Source organism: Schistocerca nitens, chromosome 2, assembly GCF_023898315.1.
Source record: "Schistocerca nitens isolate TAMUIC-IGC-003100 chromosome 2, iqSchNite1.1, whole genome shotgun sequence".
Taxonomy (NCBI): Eukaryota; Metazoa; Arthropoda; class Insecta; order Orthoptera; family Acrididae; genus Schistocerca; species Schistocerca nitens.
In genome coordinates, this window is record NC_064615.1 from 1083570048 (window position 1) to 1083596573 (window position 26526).

The 26526-nt window shown below is 43.1% G+C and overlaps 1 protein-coding gene across 1 annotated transcript in view; it reads right to left on the reverse strand.

Moving 5' to 3' along the window:
* Positions 1-24998, reverse strand: part of LOC126237477 (solute carrier organic anion transporter family member 4A1) — a 1087525-nt gene extending 1062527 nt beyond the window's left edge. The window contains exon 1 of the mRNA XM_049947621.1: positions 24788-24998. Within this exon, the coding sequence (XP_049803578.1) occupies positions 24788-24880 (93 nt within the window). The 5' untranslated portion in view covers positions 24881-24998. The remainder of the gene's footprint in view (positions 1-24787) is intronic.
* Positions 24999-26526: the final 1528 nt, after the last annotated feature.

The following is a 26526-nucleotide window of genomic DNA, read 5'->3' on the forward strand; positions in this document are numbered from 1 at the left end:
GACACGCGGGTCCGACGTATACTAACGGACCGCGGCCGATTTAAAGGCTACCACCTAGCAAGTGTGGTGTCTGGCGGTGACACCACACAGACACTTTCTGAAACTGGAGCACATCATACACAATGTGGTGTGCTGACCCATGAATAATCTGTAAACATGCTGCAATGACATTCAGTGTCACTCGGCGGGTTTCCTTCACTATGGCTTCAGCTGCTGCAATGTTCTGTAGAGTCACAATTCGATGTGCCTGACCTGGACGAAGAGCATCTTCCACTGAAGTCACACCATTTGCGAACTTCCTACTCCATTCGTAGACTTGCTGCTGTAACAAACATGCATCACCGTACCGAACCTTCATTCGTCGATGAATTTCACTAGGTTTCACACCTTCACTGCGGAAAAACCGAATAACAGAACGCTGTTCTTGCCTGGTGCAAGTCGCAAATGGGGCGGCCATCTTTATACTGATACTGCGACGGTATGCGTGCATCTGCACTATGTTGCCACCTACAGGCCATTCTGCACCCTGTTTGTAGCATGCTTACCAACTTACTGGATAACGGCTCAAAATTTCGATTTGTTATTACAAATTTAAGGTTTTCATTTGACTCACCCTCGTATATAACCTTTGACCATGAGCATCACAAATATACACCACAGTTGGGAAGACTACATACCACTAAGCTAATTAACATGGTGGAAGAGTGCGTTTGCAATCTTTGTCCTGTGCTGAGTTTTTAGGCTGAACTACAGCTACATCAACAGTACAACTAGAGCACGTGTACCAATATCAACAAACACAGCGTATGATATAGAGCAAAAGGTGCCTAGACCAGAACTGTATGTAATTTACATGAAAGGGCTACATACGAATGAAAATGTGTATGTATTTCAGGAAACCTAATTAATCTAAGGGCAGCACACACATCCATGCCCGAAGACAGGATTCGAACCTGCGACCGTAGCAGCAGCGCGATTCTAGACTGAAGCGCCTAGAACAGCTCGGCCATATTGATTTAGGTTTTCCTACAAAATGCCGTGGTGGTTTCTCTGAAAAGGCTTTACCTGATTTACATCCCTACCCTCTCCCAATCAGAGCTTTTGCTACGTCTCTAATGATGCCATCGTCTGCTTGACTTTAACCCAAAATTTTCTTTGTTTCCTTTTCACAAAAACCTTTTACGCGTTCTCTTTGGTGACATTAAGCAGTGCTCATGAAATGAGGTTCTGTCACTTTTCAAACAAGTGTACTTTCGATCCACTCTTCTAGAAGTTGTGGAAAACGTTATGACTGAATGCGCTGAATTTTATATTCAAAGAACTTTGCAAATTCCAATGTCAAAAATTGCGTGTCAAGTCTCATAAAAAATATCGTTCACTGTGTTCGTTGTGTTAATTTATGTAGATCAATAATACTGTAGGACGTTTTGGGCTTTTAGGCGGTCGTCGTTGACTTGATTGCACCTGCAACTCATCCTTCACGACCCATTGAAGATTTCGATGTTCACATAGGCATGACTGGCCCAGTCGAAATATCGCGCGACGAAATGAACAACAGGCTGCAAGCCCGAAACTTCCTTCAGTATTCAGTTCACCGGGAAAATTTTAAAATTTGCACTGTTAACTATATCTTCCATCGGTTCTTGATAGAACAACATTATAATAAATGAAAAGCGCTAGTTTGCTTTTGTTCTAGAGCATTAATTTTATTGTGTTAACCGGTTTTCTGGTTACAAGGCCATCTTCAGACAAATGTTTAGAAACACTGTAACTTCTTTGGCGACAATAGTCAGTATATGTCTGATCAACGCAATAAAAGTAATACTGTAGACCAAAAGCAAACTAGCGCTTTTCATTTATTATGAAATTCACAATGATATTCTCAGACACTGAAAGTAGAACTATTCATAGTTATGCCTAACTATAGTTCAAATTCAAATGGCTCTGAGCACTATGGGACTTAACATCTGAGGTCATCAGTCCCCTAGAACATAGAACTACTTAAACCTAACTAACCTAAGGACATCACATACATCCATGAGCGAGGCAGGATTCGAACCTGCGACCGTAGCGGTCTCGCGGTTCCAGACTGTAGCGCCTAGAACCGCACGGTCACTCCGGCCGGTCCTAACTATAGTATTAACTGAATTACTGTGTAGACAACATTAAAAGCACTAAATCGCAATTACCTTATGTAAATGCGGGAGCGTCAGTGTCGCGGATTTTGTTTTAGAAGGAACCTAATATTTTAGGGAACGAGGCCCGTAAGAAATTTGTATATAGCTGCTCCCTCTCCTCCCCCCCCCCCCTCCCCACCAGTCGAAACACAAGATACACTATAGCTCGGAAAATTCATACTGAGAACACGAAACTAATGTAAGATGCGTCTAAAAGAGAAACAACTGAATTATTGAAATTAAGTACAATCAAATACGACCAAATCATTGCACGATTTTCTTCTTCTGAAACTACTGTGAATTCAGATGACAATTTCTCTTTCTTTATCTTCAAACTCTTCTGATATTTTGCTACACTAACGCCAATTAGACTGCTTCGGTCGAAGTCCACAGTTCACTGGTGGCAAGTTTTTGAGGATGCTAATCAGTCGACTCCGAGTGACTATTGCCTTTAGGTGAGCTGATAAACTTAAAATGCTGTTCGTAATGTAGCTGTTCTGTGATAAAATTTTCGCCAGTTCTTACAGAGTTCCCTGTCTTGTATACGCAGACGTATATTCACCGTAAGAATGGAAGTAATAAATGTACTGCGTATTTTTTATTGATTGTAATTGCATTTATTCAGATTTGCACAGCTCAAGTGTTAAAAAACTACTTACTCTGAGTTAAACAGTGTGGTTAGAATCTGAGTTCATTTTTCTTGTCTGTGGCGTACACAAGCAGTTATACTTCTTTTCTTCGTGGACAGACAAGTAAAAAAGTAACTGTTTCAAAAATCGGGGAAATTCCCAGTAAAAAAGAAAATTACATGTTACAGGTCACGTTACTTGTGCAAGTTCCTTGATAGTGACCAGTACGCTATAAAAATATCTTAACTATCACTCGTCCTACAAGAACTATATAAAAAATGAGGTTAAGTATGATTCAGTTGTGTATATATGATTATGATAACAACGTGTAAATATGTGACAATAAATATTCCTCTCCACCGTGCCAATTGTGGAAATATTTAAGGAATTGAAAAGCTTTGAGGCGAACTGATTCAGTAAAGTTTTCGATTGGGGGAAGAAACGCAGTTGTATACAATTGACTTCACGTTTATAACTAATTTTATCAACGTATGCAACTCACAATTAAGGGCCAGGTCCTGGTTCCCGAATGTCACTGCGGCATTTTATGGGCCACCTTTTTCTTCGTTCGGGGTCACTTGGAAATCTAAACATGCAAAAACCATTATTGCAATGGTTAGTGCCGTTCACAGCTGAGCAGCCACGCGCATTTACGACGACTTCTTCAATACATTTAATTAGAATAGTGTACCGTATTGTGACTCATTTGTAAACAAGTATGAATGTCCTGTACTTTGGGAAAAACATGTACAGTTCAGCTCAGGTTAATACGAGCCTAAGCACTGTCGAGCCCCCCCCCCCGTGACGCAGCAGCAGAGGGTGGTCCTCCACGAGTGGTGCGTCCATCGACAACATTGGCTGGACAAAGGCACGGATGGCACCGAGTCGTCTTTTCACACGAGTCCCGATTCTGCGTAGGGCATCACAATGGAAGCATCCGTGGGTGAAGGCTCCGTGGAGAACCAACGTTGCCAGGTTTCTTTCGTCATCGTCGTACATAAGGCTCGAATTACTTGAGCTCAACTACCAACCATGTTTTCCTCAAAGAATAGGACATTCATACTTGTTTACAAATGAGTCACGATGCGGTACAGAATTCTAATTAAATGTATTCAAGAACTGATAGTAAATATGGGTGGCTACTCAGATGTGAACTGCATTAACCATTCAAATGGTTCAAATGGCTCTAAGCACTATGAGACTTAACATCTGACTGTGCGGCTGGTCCCGGCGGAGGTTCGAGTCCTCCCTCGGGTATGGGTGTGTGTTTGTCCTTAGGATAATTTAGGTTAAGGAGTGTGTAAACTTAGGGACTTATGATCTTAGCAGTTAAGTCCCATAAGATTTCACACACATTTGAACATTTTTGAACTTAACATCTGAGGTCGTCAGTCCCCTAGACTTAGAACTACTTAAACTTAACTAACCTAAGGACATCACGCACATCCATGCCCTAGGCAGGATTCGAACCTGCGACCGTAGCAGCAGCGCGGTTGCAGACTGAAGCGCCTAGAGTCTCTCGGCCACAGTGGCCGGCTTATTAACCACTGTAAAAATGGTTTTCACATATTTAGATTTCCAAGTGACTACAGACAAAGAGAAAAATGGTCCATAAATTTTCACAGAGAACTGGGAACTAGGACCTGGAACTCAGTTGCGTATTGTAAGCATATGTTAATAAAAGCATTTATAAACATGATACAATTTGTACACAAATGCGTTTCTTTCCACAGTCGGAAACTAGACTGGAGCAATTCGTTTCAAAATTTTCCGGTTCCTCAGATATTTTCGCAACTGGCAACGTGGAGAGGAGATTCATTGTGATGTATTTATATGTCGTTATCATTCACATACATGCGCTAACTGAGTAGTTAATCCCACTTCTTACGTATGGTAGTATGAGTGATTTTTATTGCGAATCAGTCACTGTGAGCGAACCTGCTCAAGTAACATAACCTTCAAAGAGTGAAGTTTTGACCACAGCTCAACAACCAACAAATTTTCTGTCTTATTTTTGTGCCAACGATAAATACATTTAATAACAGCATGGGTTTGGAGGGAGTGGAGGGGGAGGGCAGGGGGTGGGGGTTGGTTACTCAAACCTCCCTGCTGGGCAAGAACTAATTTAATCTAATGAACAAAATAATAACAAAATGTTAGTTTCGGGTAATAGGGCCTGTACGAACAAACTTTTAGAACTGAGTTATTCATTGTACAATTCAAGGGACTTCCATAGTGCCGCATTTCTTGAAATACCTACGTATGATTGAAAAATAAAAACAGCTGTTGCAACTGCCTATATACAGGCAAAAATAATTAATCAGAGGTTGTTACCGCAGAAAATACATGTTGTTGTTGTTGTTGTTGTGGTCTTCAGTCCTGAGACTGGTTTGATGCAGCTCTCCATGCTACTCTATCCTGTGCAAGCTTCTTCATCTCCCAATACCTACTGCAACCTACATCCTTCTGAATCTGCTTAGTGTATTCATCTCTTGGTCTCCCTCTACGATTTTTACCCTCCACGTTGCCCTCCAATGCTAAATTTGTGATCCCTTGATGCCTCAAAACATGTCCTACCAACCGATCCCTTCTTCTACTCAATTTGTGCCACAAACTTCTCTTCTCCCCAATCCTATTCAATACCTCCTCATTAGTTACGTGATCTACCCACCTTATCTTCAGCATTCTTATGTAGCACCACATTTCGAAAGCATCTATTCTCTTCTTGTCCATACTAGTTATCGTCCATGTTCCACTTCCATACATGGCTACACTCCATACAAATACTTTCAGAAACGACTTCCTGACACTTAAATCTATACTCGATGTTAACAAATTTCTCTTCTTCAGAAACGATTTCCTTGCCATTGCCAGTCTACATTTTATATCCTCTCTACTTCGACCATCATCAGTTATTTTACTCCCTAAATAGCAAAACTCCTTTACTACTTTAAGTGTCTCATTTCCTAATGTAATTCCCTCAGCATCACCCGATTTAATTTGACTACATTCCATTATCCTAGTTTTGCTTTTGTTGATGTTCATCTTATATCCTCCTTTCAAGACACTGTCCATTCCGTTCAACTGCTCTTCCAAGTCAAAAAATGGCTCTGAGTACTATGGGACTCAACTGCTGAGGTCATTAGTCCCCTAGAACTTAGAACTAGTTAAACCTAACTAACCTAAGGACATCACAAACATCCATGCCCGAGGCAGGATTCGAACCTGCGACCGTAGCGGTCTTGCGGTTCCAGACTGCAGCGCCTTTAACCGCACGGCCACTTCGGCCGGCTCTTCCAAGTCCTTTGCTGTCTCTGACAGAATTACAATGTCATCGGCGAACCTCAAAGTTTTTACTTCTTCTCCATGAATTTTAATACCTACTCCGAATTTTTCTTTTGTTTCCTTTACTGCTTGCTCAATATACAGATTGAATAACATCGGGGAGAGGCTACAACCCTGTCTCACTCCTTTCCCAACCACTGCTTCAATTTCATGCCCCTCGACTCTTATAACTGCCATCTGGTTTCTGTACAAATTGTAAATAGCCTTTCGCTCCCTGTATTTTGCCCCTGCCACCTTTAGAATGTGAAAGAGAGTATTCCAGTCAACATTGTCAAAAGCTTTCTCTAAGTCTACAAATGCTAGAAACGTAGGTTTGCCTTTTCTTAATCTTTTCTTCTAAGATAAGTCGTAAGGTTAGTATTGCCTCACGTGTTCCAACATTTCTACGGAATCCAAACTGATCTTCCCCGAGGTCCGCTTCTACCAGTTTTTCCATTCGTCTGTAAAGAATTCGCGTTAGTATTTTGCAGCTGTGACTTATTAAACTGATAGTTCGGTAATTTTCACATCCGTCAACACCTGCTTTCTTTGGGATTGGAATTATTATATTCTTCTTGAAGTCTGAGGGTATTTCGCCTGTCTCATACATCTTGGTCACCAGATGGTAGAGTTTTGTCAGGACTGACTCTCCCAAGGCCGTCAGTACCTAGTTCCAATGGAATGTTGTCTACTCCCGGGGCCTTGTTTCGACTCAGGTCTTTCAGTGCTCTGTCAAACTCTTCACGCAGTATCGTATCTCCCATTTCATCTTCATCTACATCCTCTTCCATTTCCATAATATTGTCCTCAAGTACATCGCCCTTGTATAAACCCTCTATATACTCCTTCCACCTTTCTGCCTTCCCTTCTTTGCTTAGAACTGGGTTGCCATCTGAGCTCTTGATATTCATACAAGTGGTTCTCTTCTCTCCAAAGGTCTCTTTAATTTTCCTGTAGGCAACTTACCCATAGTGAGACAAGCCTCTACATCCTTACATTTTTCCTCTAGCCATCCCTGCTTAGCCATTTTGCACGTCCTGTCGATCTCATTTTTGAGACGTTTGTATTCCTTTTTGCCTGCTTCATTTACTGCATTTTTATATTTTCTCCTTTCATCAATTAAATTCAATATTTCTTCTGTTACCCAAGGATTTCTATTAGCCCTCGTCTTTTTACCTACTTGATCGTCTGCTACTTTCACTACTTCATCCCTCAGAGCTACCCATTCTTCTACTGTATTTCTTTCCCCCATTCCTGTCAATTGTTCCCTTATGCTCTCCCTGAAACTCTCTACAACCTCTCGTTCTTTCAGTTTATCCAGGTCCCATCTCCTTAAATTCCCACCTTTTTGCAATTTCTTCAGTTTCAATCTGCAGTTCATAACCAAGAGATTGTGGTCAGAATCCATATCTGCCCCTGGAAATGTCTTACAATTTAAAACCTGGTTCCTAAATCTCCGTCTTACCATTAATTAATCTATCTGATACCTTTTAGTATCTCCAGGATTCTTCCAGGTATACAACCTTCTTTCATGATTCTTGAACCAAGTGTTAGCTATGATTAAGTTATGCTCTGTGCAAAATTCTACAAGGCGGCTTTCTCTTTCATTTCTTCCCCCCAATCCATATTCACCTACTATGTTTCCTTCTCTCCCTTTTCCTACTGACGAATTCCAGTCACCCATGACTATTAAATTTTCGTCTGCAGAGCTAGTTGGCATATAAACTTGTACTACTGTAGTAGGCATGGGCTTTGTGTCTATCTTGGCCACAATAATGCGTTCACTATGCTGTTTGTAGTAGCTAACCCGAACTCCTATTTTTTTTATTCATTATTAAACCTACTCCTGCATTACCCCTATTTGATTTTGTATTTATAACCCTGTAATCACCTGACCTGAAGTCTTGTTCCTCCTGCCATCGAACTTCACTAATTCCCACTATATCTAACTTTAACCTATCCATTTCCCTTTTTAAATTTTCTAACCTACCTGCCCGATTAAGGGATCTGACATTCCACGCTCCGATCCGTAGAACGTTCAGGAGAAAGAAAACACATATCTAAAGATAATGGTACCGAGTTCTTAACGCGTCACATTTAATAATAATCAACTCCCACACAAATTCTGAGGCAGTATTCCTATAGCCATGTAATATTATATTTCATTTTTCTGTTGCATGAAAAGGACATTCTAAATATCTCTATACACATTAATTACTGCTAATTATACTTTATAGATGCAACAGCAAATATTTTATGGGATATATTGTAAGAATTTGCATGAATAGGTTAACCAGACACAAGTAAACAATGTCGAATCCTCAGAGTTGAGGAAATAATTCGGACCATTTAGCCTACTATATACAGGGTGAGTCAACTAACATTACCGCTGGATATATTTCGTAAACCACATCAAATACTGACGAATCGATTCCACAGACCAAACTTGAGGAGAGGGGCTAGTGTAATTGGTTAATGCAAACCATAAAAAAATGCACGGAAGTATGTTTTTTTAACACAAACCTACGTTTTTTTTAAATGGAACCCCGTTAGTTTTGTTAGCACATCTGAACATATAAACAAATACGTATTCAGTGCCGTTTGTTGCATTGTAAAATGTTAATTATATCCGGAGATATTGTAACCTAAAGTTGACGCTTGAGTACCACTGCTCCGCTGTTTGATCGTGTGTATCGGAGAGCACCGAATTACTTAGGGATCCAAAGAGAACGGTGATGGACCTTAGGTACAGAAGAGACTGGAACAGCACATTACGTCCACATGCTAACACCTTTTTATTGGTCTTTTTCACTGACGCACATGTACATTACCATGAGGGGTGAGGTACACGTACACACGTGGTTTCCGTTTTCAATTACGGAGTGGAATAGAGTGTGTCCCGACATGTCAGTCCAATAGATGTACAATGTGGTGGCCATCAATTGCTGCACATAATTGCAATATCTGGCGTAATGAATGTCGTACACGCCGCAGTACATCTGGTGTAATGTCGCCGCACGCTGCCACAATACGTTGTTTCATATCCTCTGGGGTTGTAGGCACATCACGGTACACACGGTTCATGATGGTCACCACATTGAACATCTATTGGACTGACATGTCGGGACACACTCTATTCCACTCCGTAATTGAAAACGGAAACCATGTGTGTACGTGTACGTCACCCCTCATGGAAATGTACATGTGCGTCAGTGAAAAAGACCAATAAAAAGGTGTTAGCATGTGGACGTAATGTGCTGTTCCAGTCTCTTCTGTACCTAAGGTCCATGACCGTTCCCTTTGGATCCCTAAGTAATTCAGTGCTCTCCGATACACACGATCGAACAGCGGAGGAGTGGTACTCAAGCGTCAACTTTAGGTTACAATATCTCCGGATGTAATTAACATTTTACAATGCAACAAACGGCACTGATTACGTATTTGTTTATATGTTCAGGTGCGCTAACAAAACTAACTGGGTTCCATTTAAAAAAACGTAGGTTTGTGTTAAAAAACATATTTCCGTGCATTTTTTTATGGTTTGTATTAACCAATTACACTAGCCCCTCTCCTCACGTTCGGTCTGTGGAATCGGTTCGTCAGTATTTGATGTGGTTTACGAAATATATCCAGCTGTAACGTTAGGTGACTCACCCTGTATACTGATCAGACAGAACATTAGCACCACCGACCTACTATCGATATAAACCTGTCCAGGCGATAGCAGCGTCACCTGACGAGGAATGCTTTCTAGTCGGACACACAGTACGCCTACTATGAATGAGCGTGCTGTCCGTGTGTAGAACGTGGAAGGTGCGCCACCTACAGGTATCTGGGTTTGACCGAGGGGAGGCTGTGATGGCCCGGAGGCTCGGCGCGAGCACTGCGGAAAATGCACGACTTGTCGGGTGTTCAAGGAGTGCTGTGGGGACTGCCTTCAGCATGTGCCGAAACCAAGGCGAAATCGCATCCGGACGCCGTGAGTTGGGCAGCCACCCCTCATTACAGATGTCGGACGTTGTAGGCTGGGCAGACTGCTTAAACAGGACAGGCGGCGAACTGTGGCGGAACTAACATCAGACTTTATTGCTGGGCAGAGTACAAGTGTGTCTGAATACACAGTGTACCGAACACTCCTAACGATGGGCCTCCGCAGCCGACGGCCCATGCATGGAGTGCCAATATCAACACCGCGACATCGGCAACTACGGCTGGAATGAGGACGTGACGTTGGCGCAGTGACAGAGCATTGCATCGTCTAATCAATCCCGATACCTTCTTCATCATGCCAATGGGAGGGCGCAAATACGTCATCTTCCGGGGCAACAGCTCCTTCACATCTGTACTGCTGGACGGAGACAAGCTGGCGGCGACTCCATTACGCTCTGGGGAACACTCACGTGGGCACCCGTGGGGCCAATGGAGCTCATGCGAGATACCATGATGGCCAAGGAGTACCGCACACTGGTTGCATACCACGTACACCCTTTCATGACGATCATCTTGTCACAAGGCCAGGAGTGTGATGGAGTGGTGCTAGGAATACAGTGACGAGTTCCAATTATGTTCTGGCCCCCCCCTACCGGCCAGACCTGAACCCTGTCGAACACATCTGAGATGTGAGTGAACGTGGCGTCAGGGCTCATCTCCCCCCCCCCCCCTCTCCGGAATTTACGGAAATTAGGTGACGTGTGAGCAGATGCGGAGCCAACTCCCTCTAGCGACTTACCAAGGCCTCATTGCTTCCTTGCCACGACGAGTCGCCGCTGTTATCTGTGCCAGCTCTAGTTATACGGGCCGAGCTCCTGGCGTGACACTGACAAGGGAACCTCCCCATCGCACCCCCCTCAGATTTAGTTATAAGTTGGCACAGTGGATAGGCCTTGAAAAATTGAACACAGATCAATCGAGAAAACAGGAAGAAGTTGTGTGGAACCAAGAAAAAAATTAGTGAAATATACAAACTGAGTAGTCCATCTGCAAGATAGGCAACATCAAGGAGTATATCAGCTCAGGAGCGCCTTGGTCTCGTGGTTAGCGTGAGTAGCTGCAGAACGAAATGTCCTTGGTTCAAGTCTTCCCACAAGTGAAAATTTTACTTTCTTTATTTTCGCAAAGTTATGATTTGTCCGTTCGTTCATTACGTCTCTGTTCACTGCAATAAGTTTAGTGTCTGTGTTTTGCGACCACACCGCAAAACCGTGCGATTAGAAGACGAACGGACGTGCCTCTCCAATGGGAACCGAAAACATTTGATCGCAAGGTCATAGGTCAACCAATTCCTCCACAGGAAAACATCTCTGATATATTCTATACGACACTGGTGATGGCATGTGCGTCACATGACAGGAATATGTTGTCGACCCACCTAACTTGTACACTTGGCGAATGGGTAAAAAGATTCTTCTACCTTGCCCGATTTAGGTTTTCTTGTGGATGTGATAATCACTCCCAAAAAAATGATGAAAACATAAGAGTTTGTCACATAAACAGAAAATGAAAAATTAAACTTTTCACTCGAGGGAAGACTTGAACCTAGGACCTCTCGTTCCGTAGCTGCTCTCACTAACCACGGGACCACAGCGCTCCTTAAACTCCCAGCGTCCTTGATGTTGCATATGTTGGCATGGACTACTCAGTTTGTATATTTTACTAATTTTTTTCATAGTTCCACACAACTTCTTCCTTTTTTCTCGATTGATCTGTGTTCAGTTTTTCAAGGCCTATCCACTGTGCCAACTTATAACTAAATCTGAGGGGGGTGCGATGGGGAGGTTCCCTTGTGAGTACTCAACACGACCCCCTCTGGTACGCATGGCCGGTAATTTGGTCAGCGGGCGTTACATTTCTGGCTTCTCGAGGGCGTTATCCTCGAACAAGATAACGCAAGACCGCATGTTGTCCATGCTGTCCTGACTTAATATATTTTAAAGCAGGAGGAGCCTCACAGCTCGTTTTTGAAGAACGTCGTGGTTCACCACCAAGGCCTGCTGTCAGAATTTCTTTATTCAACAACAAGTTTCGGTCTACGAACCATCATCAGGTTCATAAAACATTTACACTATACTATGCGATATAAAATCAATGGCGTCAGATAATAAATCCATGGATTTTATTATTTGACTCCATTAATTTTATGTCACCTAGTGTGGCGTATATGCTTCATGAACCTGATGATGATACGTGGACCGAAACTAGTCGCTGAATAAAGAAATTTTGACAGCAGCTCTTGGCGGTAAATCATGACGTTATTCCGGTCTGACCTGTATCGTTAGGGAGGGTGTTCGACTGTTGCCCTGTCGAGCAAGTTCTCCGGATCTTTCACGTACGTAAAACATCTGGCCGTGGCTTGCACATGAGGCAGTCACCACTTATTACGATTGATGAACTCTTGTAAGAGTTGAAGCAGCTTGGAATGACACACTCTTACCTGTCGTCCAAGTTCAATTCTACTACATAACCAGCCAGGTTAGAGCCTCTGTTGCTACCAAAGGTACCAGCTCCGTGTAAAAATTTCAGACCGTGTGTGACCCCAAATCATCTACGAATTTAATCATATATTCCTCTTAGCATACTGTGTACGCACAATGAGTAAAATTTTGTTATTCAATATCTTTCCTGGTGCTGTAATTTTAATGAGAAACAGAGATTTGGTAACTACAGCATGCAGATTTGAGTTCTCTTTATTTGGCTGTTGACTGCAGTTTCACACTAGTGCCTACTTTTTTATTGGTCTGGGGTACCGAAGGCCACACGAAATATGTATTCTTTCTTTTCTCCGTTTTTCATTTTTTCTCTATGTTGTTCTTTCTTCTGTCCATGTTGCGCCTGTCTGTTTCATTGTTTTCTCCTGGAAGCCCTTGAAACGTTTTACTTTTGCTCTGAATTTTTCTCCTTCCTATTTCTTCTTCCGTTATTTTTATGTCTCTCCGGCCTGCTTTAACTTCTTTGATTCACGGCATATGTCAAAAGAGTTAAGAACTATTTTTGTTATTCTTTTTTTTTCATCAAGCATTTTTGGTTGTCCATAAACACAACTCTTCTCTTCCTCATTTTGTGTAATATTCGTTCTATACTTTCATAAGCTTCTTTATTACTTCTTAATTTCCATTTCCCACTGTCATATTCTGGTCCCAAGATTAACCTGACTATATTCCTTTCCTTCTTTTCTGTCTGCCTGCTTAGTTGAGTGGTAACGTGTTTGTCTCCCATGCAGCGGGCGCAGCTTCGATCCCCAGCCGGGGGCCGGCCGGAGTGACCGAGCGGTTCTAGGCGCTACAGTCCGGAACCGCGCGACCGCTACGGCCGCAGGTTCGAATCCTGCCTCCGGCATGGATGTGTGTGATGTCCTTAGGTTAGTTAGGTTTAAGTAGTTCTAAGTTCTAGGGGACTGTGATCTCAGATGTTAAGTCCCATAGTGTTCAGAGCCATTTGAACCATTTGAACCCAGCCGGGTTGGAGATCTTCCTCCGCTAGTGGAGTGGAAGTTGTGCTGTCCTTATCATCCTTTCATCATCCTCACATACGTGCACGATGCCCAAAGTGGCGTCACCTGAAATGAGATTTGCAACCCGGCGGCCGAACTTACCCGGATGGGGCCTCCATGCCAACAATGCCTCACGATCACTTCATTCTTTTCCCTTTCTTTCTATTTCTCTTGTTTGTTTAACTGTACTTAACGAAAGGCAATCTGAAATACAAAGGCATTCCGGTCTAATGTCAGTGCTGTAGAGCCGGATATCTCCATTTAGGATAAATAATTGAAAACCCTCTTCCATTAGCCTTGTCCTTGCTAAGTGAGTTTCATTGTCCAAAGCATTCAGGTGTATTATTTCGCCTAGATAATTAAATTCTGTGGCTGTTTTTTGTTCTTCCATAATCAGTTTTCATGTATTTCAGTGCCTCCTTGGCATTTGCCATAACCTCTGTTTTTTCAAGAGGTATACAAAAGACTGCTTTTACAAATATCTTCTGTAAGAGATTTATCTGCATTCTTGCATCTCCTATAGACTGAGCTAAGACGGCAAGATCGTCTGCAAAAGCCAATCAACCAGATCTCAGATTATCCCCTTTCCTCCCAATTATAATTTTTTTAAAACTACTCTATCTTCTATTCTTTTCCTCCTTTCCCTGACTGCATTTTGCAGCACACAGTTGAAAAGCAGTGGGGACACTCCATCTCCTTGTCTTACACCAGTTTTGATCTCAAAGTCCTTTGCTGTTTCACATGAAAGTTTAATTTTGCATTTTGTATTTTTAGTGTGTCTTCTTTTATGATTGCCACTGATTTGTTGTCAGCTCCGCTCTTTTAAAATGTCGAATGATATTTACCTGTCAATCGAATTACATACTTTTTTGAAGTCTACAAATGTTGAATAAACCCTTCTGCCGAGGTTTACTTATTCGTTTACCGGTCCTGAGGTGAATCGAGAATTTTTTGAATGGTTCAAATGGCTCTGAGCGCTATGGGACTTAACATCTGAGGTCATCAGTCCCCTAGAACTTAGAATTACTTAAACCTAACTAACCTAAGGACATCACACACATCCATGCCCGAGACAGGATTCTAACCTGCGATCGTAGCGGTCGCGCGGTTCCAGACTGAAGCGCCTAGAACCGCTCGGCCACTCCGGCCGGCGAGGATTTGTTGAGTTACAGAAGAATCACTATGTGTACAGAGCGGAAGAATGCATTTGGATTCCAGAACGAGTTAGTCTACCGCCTGGGAACAAACTAGGTGAGCTTGTAGGCGTTTACAGTCCCCAGATTCAAGGTCAAGACCGCAATTTCAGAGCTTGCGTGTTTGAAAACCCTGTTCGCGGTCGCGATAAGGTGAAACAGCGGGGCACAGGCGTTCGTTCTGCGAGCGGCCATCCCCCCCCCCCCCCCCCCCCCAGTCTGTCTGCGTTACGCACGGTGCACCCCGCTCAGCCGAGCGTCCGTAGCGACTCGGACGGCAACAGGTGCTGCATACCGCGTGTGGAGTGTTGGCTGCCCGTAAAGTACACTCGTCTGCAGCTCTAAATGCGCGAAACATGGTTTACGTTACGATATTCGCGAGGTGTACTTCTCAACCTATTTATTTACTCGATTCACAAGCCGTACCTTACGTAACCGTACAATATTACAGGATACTGCTGAAACAACAATTTACAGAATTCACAGTTTGCACAGTCTATATAACTGAACAAACGATGAGAAATCTAAATGGTCTTCATATATGTGTGGTGTCTGTCCAAAGGGAAAGACACCATTCTTCATCCCGCAGCTGCACATAAAAATATTGTTCAAATGGCTCTGAACACCATGGGACTTAACATCTGAGGTCATCAGTCCCCTAGAACGTAGAACTACTTAAACCTAACTAACCTAAGGACATCACACACATCCATTCCCGAGGCAAGATTAGAAACTGCGACCGTAGCGGTTCCAGACGGAATCGCCTAGAACCGCTCGGCCACACCGGACGGCAGCTGCACATATACATGATGAAATGAAACAAAAATTCTGAGCCGCGCGGGGTTAGCCGAGCGGTCTTAGGCGCTGCAGTCATGGACTGTGCGGCTGATCCCGGCGGAGGTTCGGGTCCTCCCTCGGGCATGGGTGTGTGTGTTTGTCCTTAGGATAATTTAGGTTAAGTAATGTGTAAGCTTAGGGACTGATGACGTTAGCAGTTAAGTCCCATAAGATTCCATACACATTTTAACATTTTTTTTTCAGTTTCTGACATGGGGGACTGAAATAAATTCAATGGCGACAAGTTAAAATTTGTGCCGGACTAGGTCTCGAACCCGGATTTCGCGCTTTACGTGAGCAGTAGCCTTAATTGCTTCGCCTCTTCGAGTGTGCTTTCCAACCGACTGAAATTTCCGACTTGTTGCACTCCCTTCTTACGTAGCGCCCCCTGTCCACTATACTCATTGGTCGCCACATCACGCTTGATTCCCGAAAGATTTCAGCGGAGAGAGTGCATCCGCACTGGAATCGCAATTCTTATATACACTGAAGCTCCAAAGAACCTGGTACAGGCCTGAGTATTCAAATACAGAGATATGTAAACAAGGCAGAATACGGCGCTTGGGACGGCAACGCCTATATAAGACAACAAGTGTTTGGCGCAGTTGTTAGATTGGTTACTGTTACTACAATGGCAAGTTATCAACATTTCAGTGACTTTTGAACGTGGTGTTATAGTCGGCGCACGAGCCATGGGACACAGCATCTCCGAGGTAGCGATGAAGTGGGGATTTTCCCGTACGACCGTTTCACGAGTGTACCGTGAATAACAGGAACCCGCTAAAACATTAAATCTCCGACGTCGCTGAGGCGGGAAAAAGATCCTGCAACAACGGGACCAACGTGACAGACGTGCAAACCTTCCGCAAACTGCTCCAATTTCATTGCAATGCCATCAACAAGTGTCAGCGTGCGAACCATTCAACATTGGACTGTTGATGATTGGAAACATGTTGCTTGGTCGGGCGAGTCTCGTTTTAAATTGTATCGAGTGGATGGACGTGCACGGGTATGGAGAGAACCTCATGAATCCATGGACCCTGCACGTTAGCAAGGGATTATTCAAGCTGATGGAGGCTCTGTAAGTGATATGGGGAGTGTGCAGTTGGAGTGATATGGGACCCCTGATACGACTGTGACAGGTGACACGTACGCAAACATCCTGTCTGATCGCCTGCGTCCATTCATGTCCATTGGCATTCCAACGGACTTGGGAAATTCCAGCAGGACAATGTGACACCCCACACGTCCAGAATTGCTAGCTACAGAGTGGCTCCAGAAACACTCTTCTGAGTGTAAACTCTTCTGCTGGCCACCAACATTCCCAGACATGAACATTATTAAGCAAATCTGGGATGCCTTACAACGTGCTGTTCAGAAGAGATCTTCACCCCCTCGTACTCTTACGCATTTATTAACAGCCCTGCAGGATTCATGGTGTCAATTTCCTCCAGCACTACTTCAGACATTAGTCGAGTCCATGCCATGCCGTGTTGAAGCATTTCTGCGAGTTCGCGGGGGCCCTGCATGTTATTAGACAGGTGTACCAGTTTCTTTGGCTCGTCATTGTAGTTATATATGTTTATAAAAATATTTATATGTAGACATATAATTAGATACGGTTTGACCGCCATTAAGACCATTGCAGTGTAGATGGACTCTTGTCCCTAAACTCAAGCGGGAAGCCAGCGTGATGTAGCGAGCAATGAGTAAACTGGACAGGGGGCGTGACGCATGTAGTGATCGACAAGTTTGGAATTTGAGTCACACGGAAAGCGCACTCAGATAGTCGAAACGGTTAAGGCAACGGCTCGTATAAAGTGGGAAATCCGGATTCGAATCCTGTCCGCTTGAAATTTTCACTTGTCGTCACTGCATTCATTTCATTGCCTGATTGTGGCCGAAAGTAATGAGAAGTGGCAGAAATGAGAACAGCGAGGAACTTAACATCAGGATTAATGGACACGAAATAGATGAAGTAATTCTGCCACCTCGCCAGCAAAACAACCAATGACGGAAGGAGCAAGGAGGAGCAAGGAGGAGCAAAGAGGACATCAAAAGAACATTAGCACTGGCAAAATGGGCCTTACTGGCCAAGAGAAGTCTACTACTATCAAACACAGGCCTTAATTAGAGAAAGAAATTTCTGACAATGTACGTTGGAGCACAGCATTGTATGGTCGTGAAACATGGACTGTGAGAAAACCGGAGATGTGGTGCTACAGGCGAATGTTGAAAATTAGGTGTACCGATAAGGTAAGGAATGAGAAGGTTCTGCGCAGACTCAGAGAGGAAAGGAATATGTGGAAAACACTGATAAGGAGAAGGGACAGGATGATAGGACATCTGCTAAGACATGAGGGGATGACTTCCATGGTACTGGAGGGAGCTGAAGCCAATATAAAGTCCTAGGATTTGTATCTGTCACTTATTCCTTCTCACATGTCGGGCAATGTTTGTGTATGTGAAAAATACCGAGTATCATTGTGACGTGGCCGTGTGATCTTGTTTTATGACATTCGTCCCCAAGCCGGCCGGTGTGGCCGTGCGGTTCTAGGCGCTACAGTCTGGAACCGAGCGACCGCTACGGTCGCAGGTTCGAATCCTGCCTCGGGCATGGATATGTGTCATGTCCTTAGGTTAGTTAGGTTTAATTAGTTCTAAGTTCTAGGCGACTGATGACCTCAGAAGTTAAGTCGCATAGTGCTCAGAGCAATTTTGAACCGTCCCCAAAAATACTTGTAACTTGGAAGTAAATACGGGGAAAAAGCTCTCTGCTTCCAATAACACGCTACGTTTATTTACTCGGAAAATTTCGTGACATAGAACTTCGTCTGAAAAAAATATAGCATTAAGCAAAGTACATGCTGACAGAAACCACCCATGTTTTCGTCTCAGATTAGGGTTTATGTTTTGGAACCCGCAGTGAACAGATGCATATTAATTGTAATTCGCTGGTTATTCATGATGATATACACTGTGTTCGAAATGGAATAAGTAAAATGATTTTGCATTACTTAAGACGGAGAATTACCTGACGACTAAAACTTTCTTCGCTCTCGCCATTTATTAATGTCTTGTTTAATCCTCCGTTCAACTGGGGAAATTTAAATGAAACAACGAACAGATTAAAACATACAGCTAGAGGAACACTGTTTCAAGAATTTGTATTTCGGCAACATACAGTTGCACCGAGAGCTGACCAGGCAATTACATGGTGTTTCCTGATGAAACAGATCCTTCTTGGTGAGAGAAAATCGTATCGTCTATTCCGAAATACCATCGATTGAAAGTGTAGGAAATTGAGGACAGTACAGGCGATTAAACTATCCTTTACATTTGATTTTAAAAAAACTACCAACTGATGTACATTTTGCAGATCATTCAGACCGATATCGTGTTGACAGCCGGAGATGACGTATACGTACTTCGTGAATGTGGGCACTAGCGTTTTGAATAGGGAACGAGTGAATCCACCCTGCTTTGCAGTTCCTGCTTCTACTTTTCAGTCTCTGACCAACGCCACAAACAAGAATCTAGTGGAGAAAGTTCGGATGGCCTTGGCTATCATGCGACCGATACAACGCTCGGGAGAGAACCATTGGGTTGAAACTCCAGCCTGTTGCAAATACGATTTGACCCTTGTTGGCGATCACCGTGCAAGAATTACAAACTGCGTGTCTAAATCAACTGGAGCAAGGAGATGGTTATCAATAATACCGCAACAACTCGTTATCTGAGAAATTATACTTGGAACAGAATAACTGTGAGGGACAGACAGGGAAAGAGAGGATGCTGGTTGTACGTTGTTACCCGCACGCCCGATATGACAGCGTCAGCAACAGCTTCAAACATTTCCCGTTAATCTTCAATACAGAGTCCGCCCTGTAGCATCGTAATCGTCTTAGCGCTTCCGCGCTCCCACTCTCCGTTAGCTACATTGTTCTGCGTGTTCACAAAAAAATCAGCACAACGAAACAAAGCACATGGCTAGGACTGTTCACAACGATTACGTTAGTAGCTCCAACTGTCGACCGCAGCGCAATATGGCAACGGCGAACAAAAGAAAAGGCGCGGGCATCCTCGTTCGTTTCTCTGGTTGGTTGTTGCTGCGGTAGTTGTTGTTGTTGTGGTCTTCAGTCCTGAGACTGGTTTGATGCAGCTCTCCATGCTACTCTATCCTGTGCAAGCTTCTTCATCTCCCAGTACCTACTGCAACCTACATCCTTCTGAATCTGCTTAGTGTATTCATCTCTTGGTCTCCCCCTACGATTTTTACCCTCCACGCTGCCCTCCAATACTAAATTGGTGATCCCTTGATGCCTCAGAACATGTCCTACCAACCGATCCCTTCTTCTTGTCAAGTTGTGCCACAAACTTCTCTTCTCCCCAATCCTATTCAATACCTCCTCATTAGTTATGTGATCTACCCATCTAATCTTCAGCATTCTTCTGTAGCACCACATTTCGAAAGCTTCTATTCTCTTCTTGTCCAAACTATTTACCGTCCATGTTTCACTTCCATACATGGCTACACTCCATACTAATACTTTCAGAAATGACTTCCTGACACTTAAATCTAAACTCGATGTTAACAAATTTCTCTTCTTCAGAAACGCTTTCCTTGCCATTGCCAGTCTACATTTTATATCCTCTCTACTTCGACTATCATCAGTTATTTTGCTCCCCAAATAGCAAAACTCCTTTACTACTTTAAGTGTCTCATTTCCTAATCTAATACCCTCAACATCACCCGACTTTATTCGACTACATTCCATTGTCCTCGTTTTGCTTTTGTTGATGTTCATCTTATATCCTCCCTTCAAGACACCATCCATTCCGTTCAACTGCTCTTCCAAGTCCTTTGCTGTCTCTGACAGAATTACAATGTCATCGGCGAACCTCGAAGTTTTTATTTCTTCTCCATGGATTTTAATACCTACTCCGAATTTTTCTTTTGTTTCCTTTACTGCTTGCTCAATATACAGATTGAATAACATCGGGGAGAGGCTACAACCCTTACTCCCTTCCCAACCGCTGCGGTAGCTCTCATGTAAACAGCTAGCTGTCAGTCACTTTGTTATTCTTATCCGGGAATAGGTAAACCGTTACTGTCCACAGCAGTGTTAGTCATTGGAGGTTTGGGACCTCCGATAGCATGACATTCAAATCGCTGTATAGTGTAAACCAGTGGTTCCCAACAGGTGGTCCGCGGAACCCCAGGGTTCCGCGATCTATGCCAGAGGGGTCCGCAAGATGCTATTACAATAAAAAATATGTTAAATATATTGCGTATGATAACAGATTGTTTGTTTTGGCCGCTTCCTGCATGAGCAGAGCTTTAGCGAACGCTAACTTCTGCGTTTGGCGTCTTCCTAGAGCCAACTGACACTAGCACACCTTGTATATAATTGTTCTCTTATTTTTCACACATGTCTACTCAATGCAATCTCAAGTGTAGTACACTTGAAAGACCAATACACTCAGTTTTAATTTTTTCCTGTCATTTTCAGTTCATACTAAATTTTTATTTTTTTAAGGAGTTTGTTATACTGAACAGCCAGATTTCAAGACAAAGATTTTAAGTAATAATCGAAAATTTAACAATAACAATGATGGCTAAATTGAAAAAGGTTTAAGCTCAATATTTTTTCAATAATGAATATGTCAATATTTTTTCTAAGTACCAAAAATAGAAAACGTATAAAAAGACTTTTAATTTGGCTTTTTTCGGTACTTGATACTATGATATGACAAGGTACCAATCATACTCGGTAAGGGGGTCCTCGAGAAAATTTTGTTGGGAACCCTTGGGGTAAACAAATGAGAATTGAGCGACAACTTCGAAATGTAAGCTCCGCGAATCAGTATACAGCGCGTGGCAAAGAGCGCGAATTATTCCGCCATATATTAAGGTTGTTTCATTTTCCATTCACAGTTGAGACCTGGGAACTCTGATTGCTTACACGCCTATCTGCGAACATTTAGATTGATTTTATCTTCGCGGTCCCTACGTGTGTGAAACGTAGACGATAGGAGATGAGTGGTAGAGTCTATTGACAACCTCTCCCAAGAATTTTCTGAGTAGGTCTCCAGGAAGTACCAGGTAACTTTCTTCGTGTGTCTGCAATTTAAAATTTCTCAGAATTTCTGTGTCAGAGGCTTCAGGCAAAGCTGATCTCTTTTTACACCCGTTATATTACTAGCTACAGAATCCACGCCGTGCGGTTAAAGGCGCTGCAGTCTGGAACCGCACGACCGCTACGGTCGCAGGTTCGAATCCTGCCCCGGGCATGGATGTTTGTGATGTCCTTATGTTAGTTAGGTTTAACTAGTTCTAAGTTCTAGGGGACTAATGACCTCAGCAGTTGAGTCCCATAGTGCTCAGAGCCATTTGAACCATTTGAACAGAATCCACCTAATCAGTACTCCAGTACAGTACCGTATTTACAAGTGTTATGTAAGAAATCTTCTACCGAAAGTACTGCCGGCCGGTGTGGCCGTGCGGTTCTAGGCGCTTCAGTCTGGAACCGCGTGACCGCTACGGTCGCAGGTTCGAATCCTGCCTCGGGCATGGATGTGTGTGATGTTCTTAGGTTTAAGTAGTTCTAAGTTCAAGGGGACTGATGATCACAGATGTTAAGTCCCATAGTGCTCAGAGCCATTTGAACCATTTTTCTTTTTTTTTTTTAACTAAAAGTACTACGATTTTCCAGTAGCGTGGTATTAAATGGAATTCTGTCATTGATTTACTTTCAGCTGGACCACTGTACTTGTTCTGCTACATTTCTCTAAACAATGGTACTCATAGGTATGTTGTATTACGTAACTGTCTCCAGTTGCGAGTCATTAATCGTGAAAACGGTTGCAACATTTCAGCTACATAACTGTAGATTTCTCTACATTAAGAGCTCATTGGCAGCCTACGCTTCAGACTGTTATGTGACGTCTTCCCTGTAGTATCCTCCCGAGACGCTGGAATTGTTGTTGCTAGATTTGTAGTAGTATATTTTGGAAAATTTGGAAATTTGTGGTAAGTACCTATGGGACCAAACTGCTAAGGTCATTGGTCCCTCGGCTTACACACTACTTAATGTAACATACGGTAAGGACAACACAAACACCCACGCTCGAGGGAGGACTCCGACGAGGGAAGCCGCGCGAACCGTGGCAAGGCGCCTGAGACCGCACGACTCCCTCGCGCGGCTATATTTTGAAGATTCTACCTTCAGCAAAATACGGTTTCCTCGTTCGCTCTGTTACACCATCATCAGCGGGGTTCTTTATTTTGTTTTTTCATGTAGATGTCTGTCTTTCGCGGTACAGCACACACACTTTTACACAGCTGGTCATCTGTCTCCTTCGTCTACATGCACCATAATGACTCACATCACAAGTCAAGTTCCTGTCTTTTCATCATTATCATAACGTAAGGCGTCATTCATACAACAAAAACATTGGTACACTCCTCCTGTGTTGCGGCTGCCCGCCTCTGAAACAAGCTACCCAGCACTCCGCGCACAGCACTCAGTACATTGTTACATTTAGCGAAAACCTGAGGCACTTCCTTTTGTTTACCTCAGTACTGTACCTGGATCACGAAGACAAAATGATTGACAGTTTAACTTGGAATGGGAGCGGTGGAATGTTGTCAGTTCGCGCATGCGCAATATGGCTCCATTAGCAGCAGCTGTGCTTATCCGTACTGAGTACATTTATAATTTCCTCACTAACGAGCAGGATTTAGTTTTCTTTGTAGGATGCTAATAGTCTTATCACTTTTCTAGACTGTTTCATAGTTTTACATATTCCGCAAAATAAACATACCGCACTTGTTAATACAGCGCATAATAACAAATCACAACAATAATGTTATATATTCGTAATTGTTGTCTGCAACTGACAGTTAAAGCGATATGGCAACTATGCACAGGATAAAAGATGTGACGATACTCGTGCTCCGATTTATTGTTGCTATGACAGCTGTCCTGTAAACAACTGGTTGTCCGTCACTGTGTTATTCCGATCCAGGTATGGTAATTAAAAATTTATGACCTATATGCAGTTTTCTGTCTGTCGAACACTAAAGCAAATTACTTTTGAATACATTATAGGAGTAACAGTGAGGAATGTGTCACAAATATTTGCTATTAAAACAGTCTTGATCACGATTTATTTATTAAGGTGACAGGTTTTGACCACTACTGTGATCATCTTCAGACCATTGAATAGGAACCTCTTTCTGCCGGAGAATCACTACTAGTGATTCTGCGGCAGAAAGAGGTTCCTACTCAATGGTCTGAGGATGATCACAGTAGTGGTCAAAATTGGAGAATCACTACTAGTGATTCTCCAGTAGAAAGAGGTTCCTACTCAATAGTCTGAGGAGCAGAAATAGGTTCCTACTCAATGGTCTCAAGATGACCACAGTAGTGGTCGAAACCGGTCACCTTAATAAATAAATCGTGATCAAGACTGTTTTTATAGTAAATATTTAAAACTAAAGCAAATGTTTCCATCTGCTGCCAGTTACGTTTCTTTCTGTTTTCGTTTCTCAGCCAGTGACGCCACCTTCCTCTCCCGTTTTTTATTGCTTATTTTTCTATCACGTTCCTTTCCTGTCCCTCACTACCTCTTCTGCCAGTGACCTCAGTTTAATTCTACCTGAGTGTGAAATGCTTTTGTTGTTCTAATTCTCACGTACCACTATAAACTCTTACGTTTTTCTACTGTTGCTGATACAGCTTTCCACTGTTTATAGTATAAATACTATACTAAATGTAAGTCTTTTATAACATCTGTATCGTTATGTGAACATATAGAATGGCTGGTTAGTTGTAAGAAACAGCATGATAGCTCTAATCTAGCTAAGATAAATAAATAATCAGTTTTGTTGTTTGTTCGTAAATGTGTATGAATAGTATTCGAACGTGCTCTGTTACGCTGTTTACGATACTTTAATGCGGTAATAAGTAAAATGAATATAAACCCACTGATGATGGGGTGGCATAACCGAAACATGTATGGTCGAAAAGAGAAGGGAGAAATCTTCACAATATATTTGTTGTCCAAGCGAAGGCGGACGAAATAGCGAGCTTTCCTAAACAAAAATCACCTGAAGGAATACCTGTGTTTGCTGACCTTAGAAAAAACGTGGACTGTTGGCAGCGCTGGCGTCTCGGCACGGAAGTGTGGGATGCTTTTGAGGCACTGCACTGACACTACACAGATCATAGACGCACTCGCGGCACTGGCAGAGCACACGACACAGCACAACACGGAAAGCGCGGCGCGCCACGACAAAGAAAGCGCGGCAAGGCGATGCGGCACGAAGCTTGCAGCTGGCAGCGAGTCGCCGGCACCACTGAGGCGGGGGGACGCGCCAGCGCCCGGCGTTGCCTGGCCTGGTTGGCCGTGACGTCACTGGCACGCAGTCACCGCCGGGGCACGCCGGTTCCTCTTTCACCGCCACGGCCGGCGCGGCGACGCCAGCCAGGTGAGTGTGCGACCGGCTGCCGCTACCCAGAAGTCCTTATGCAGCTGACGTCACTGGAGAACCACGAACGCCCATGCGAGGAGACGCGTCACTGCCGGTAGCTGCTGCTGGTTGCTAATGCCGGTACGAGGTGACCCAGCAAAACCATCTTCTTTCACGAATACGAAGTGACAGTGCTTGTGTTATTAAGAAGAACTGTGCAGTGGTACTTCGGACATACGTGTACAGTGTGTAAACTTTCAGATGGCAGACCTCTCCCTAGTCCTGAATCGTTAGAAGTCGGTAAACGTCGGGAGGCTTCGGTAGGCACTAGAGATGGGCAAACTGAAACACGTAACTGTTTCGAAACAAATGAAACAGTACAATGAAATGTTTCGTTACGCTGTTTCGAAACAGTGAAAACAGTTTGCGTTTTGTAATCTAATAAACCTACACATTTTATCATCTTGAATGTCTACTGTATAAGTATGTCCATATAAACAAAAATGAGGTGCGAGAGCGATAGTCATATCGCAGAAAGTATGAAACTATCACTTAGGCGTCTTGGCAGTTTCGTATTTCCTGCAGCAAATGCGCTGCTTTCGTGTCGTGTGACTTTCATACTTTTCAATTCGGCTGAGGACAGCCGTAGCTGAAGACAGCAGAACCACCACGAACGGAACTGGAGGTGGGAGCAAACTGCAGAAACAACGGATATGATACTGGGATTCCCACATTCCGTTAGTATGGGTAATATACCCATCCTGCTAATTTCCATGCACACAAAGGGAATCATTGTGGATAATAGGCACAGTGACTATAGACTCACAAATAACGCCAAATAATTCGAATAAATAAAATATAACACAAAAAATTTTGTCTTTCAAGGTGTTTCGAATCGTTACTATAAATTCACCATGCTTCCCAGCCCTTCCCGTCCACTATTACACTATCAGTGATATGTCAAACAGATTGCTTGCAATTATACCTACATCAAATTTATGTATATGTCTAATAACTGTCACTCTACGCCTTTTTTATTCAAAATGTTGTTGGCTTACTTGCGTTTTTTAATATGATTACTGTACATGAACACAGAAGCGTATGTTATAAGAAAAAGTGTAATTTAACTGAATGATTTTCACATATTTATTATTTTGAATGTGAATAGTATCCGTTGTTTTACTGTTTGGTCAGTGTTTATAAAGCAGATGTTACCCCCATTTCGAAATAGAACAGTCAGCTAGAAACGAAGCTTTATTTTCGGATATCTTAAGCTTCATGCTATTGCTCGTCAAAAAGATTTCAACACTCTTGAAAGAGTTTCATGAAGTGGTATGTTGTGTTTCAGTACCTGTGCCGAGCCCGAATCTCGTCCGACACAGAGCGGAATGAGACATCACTG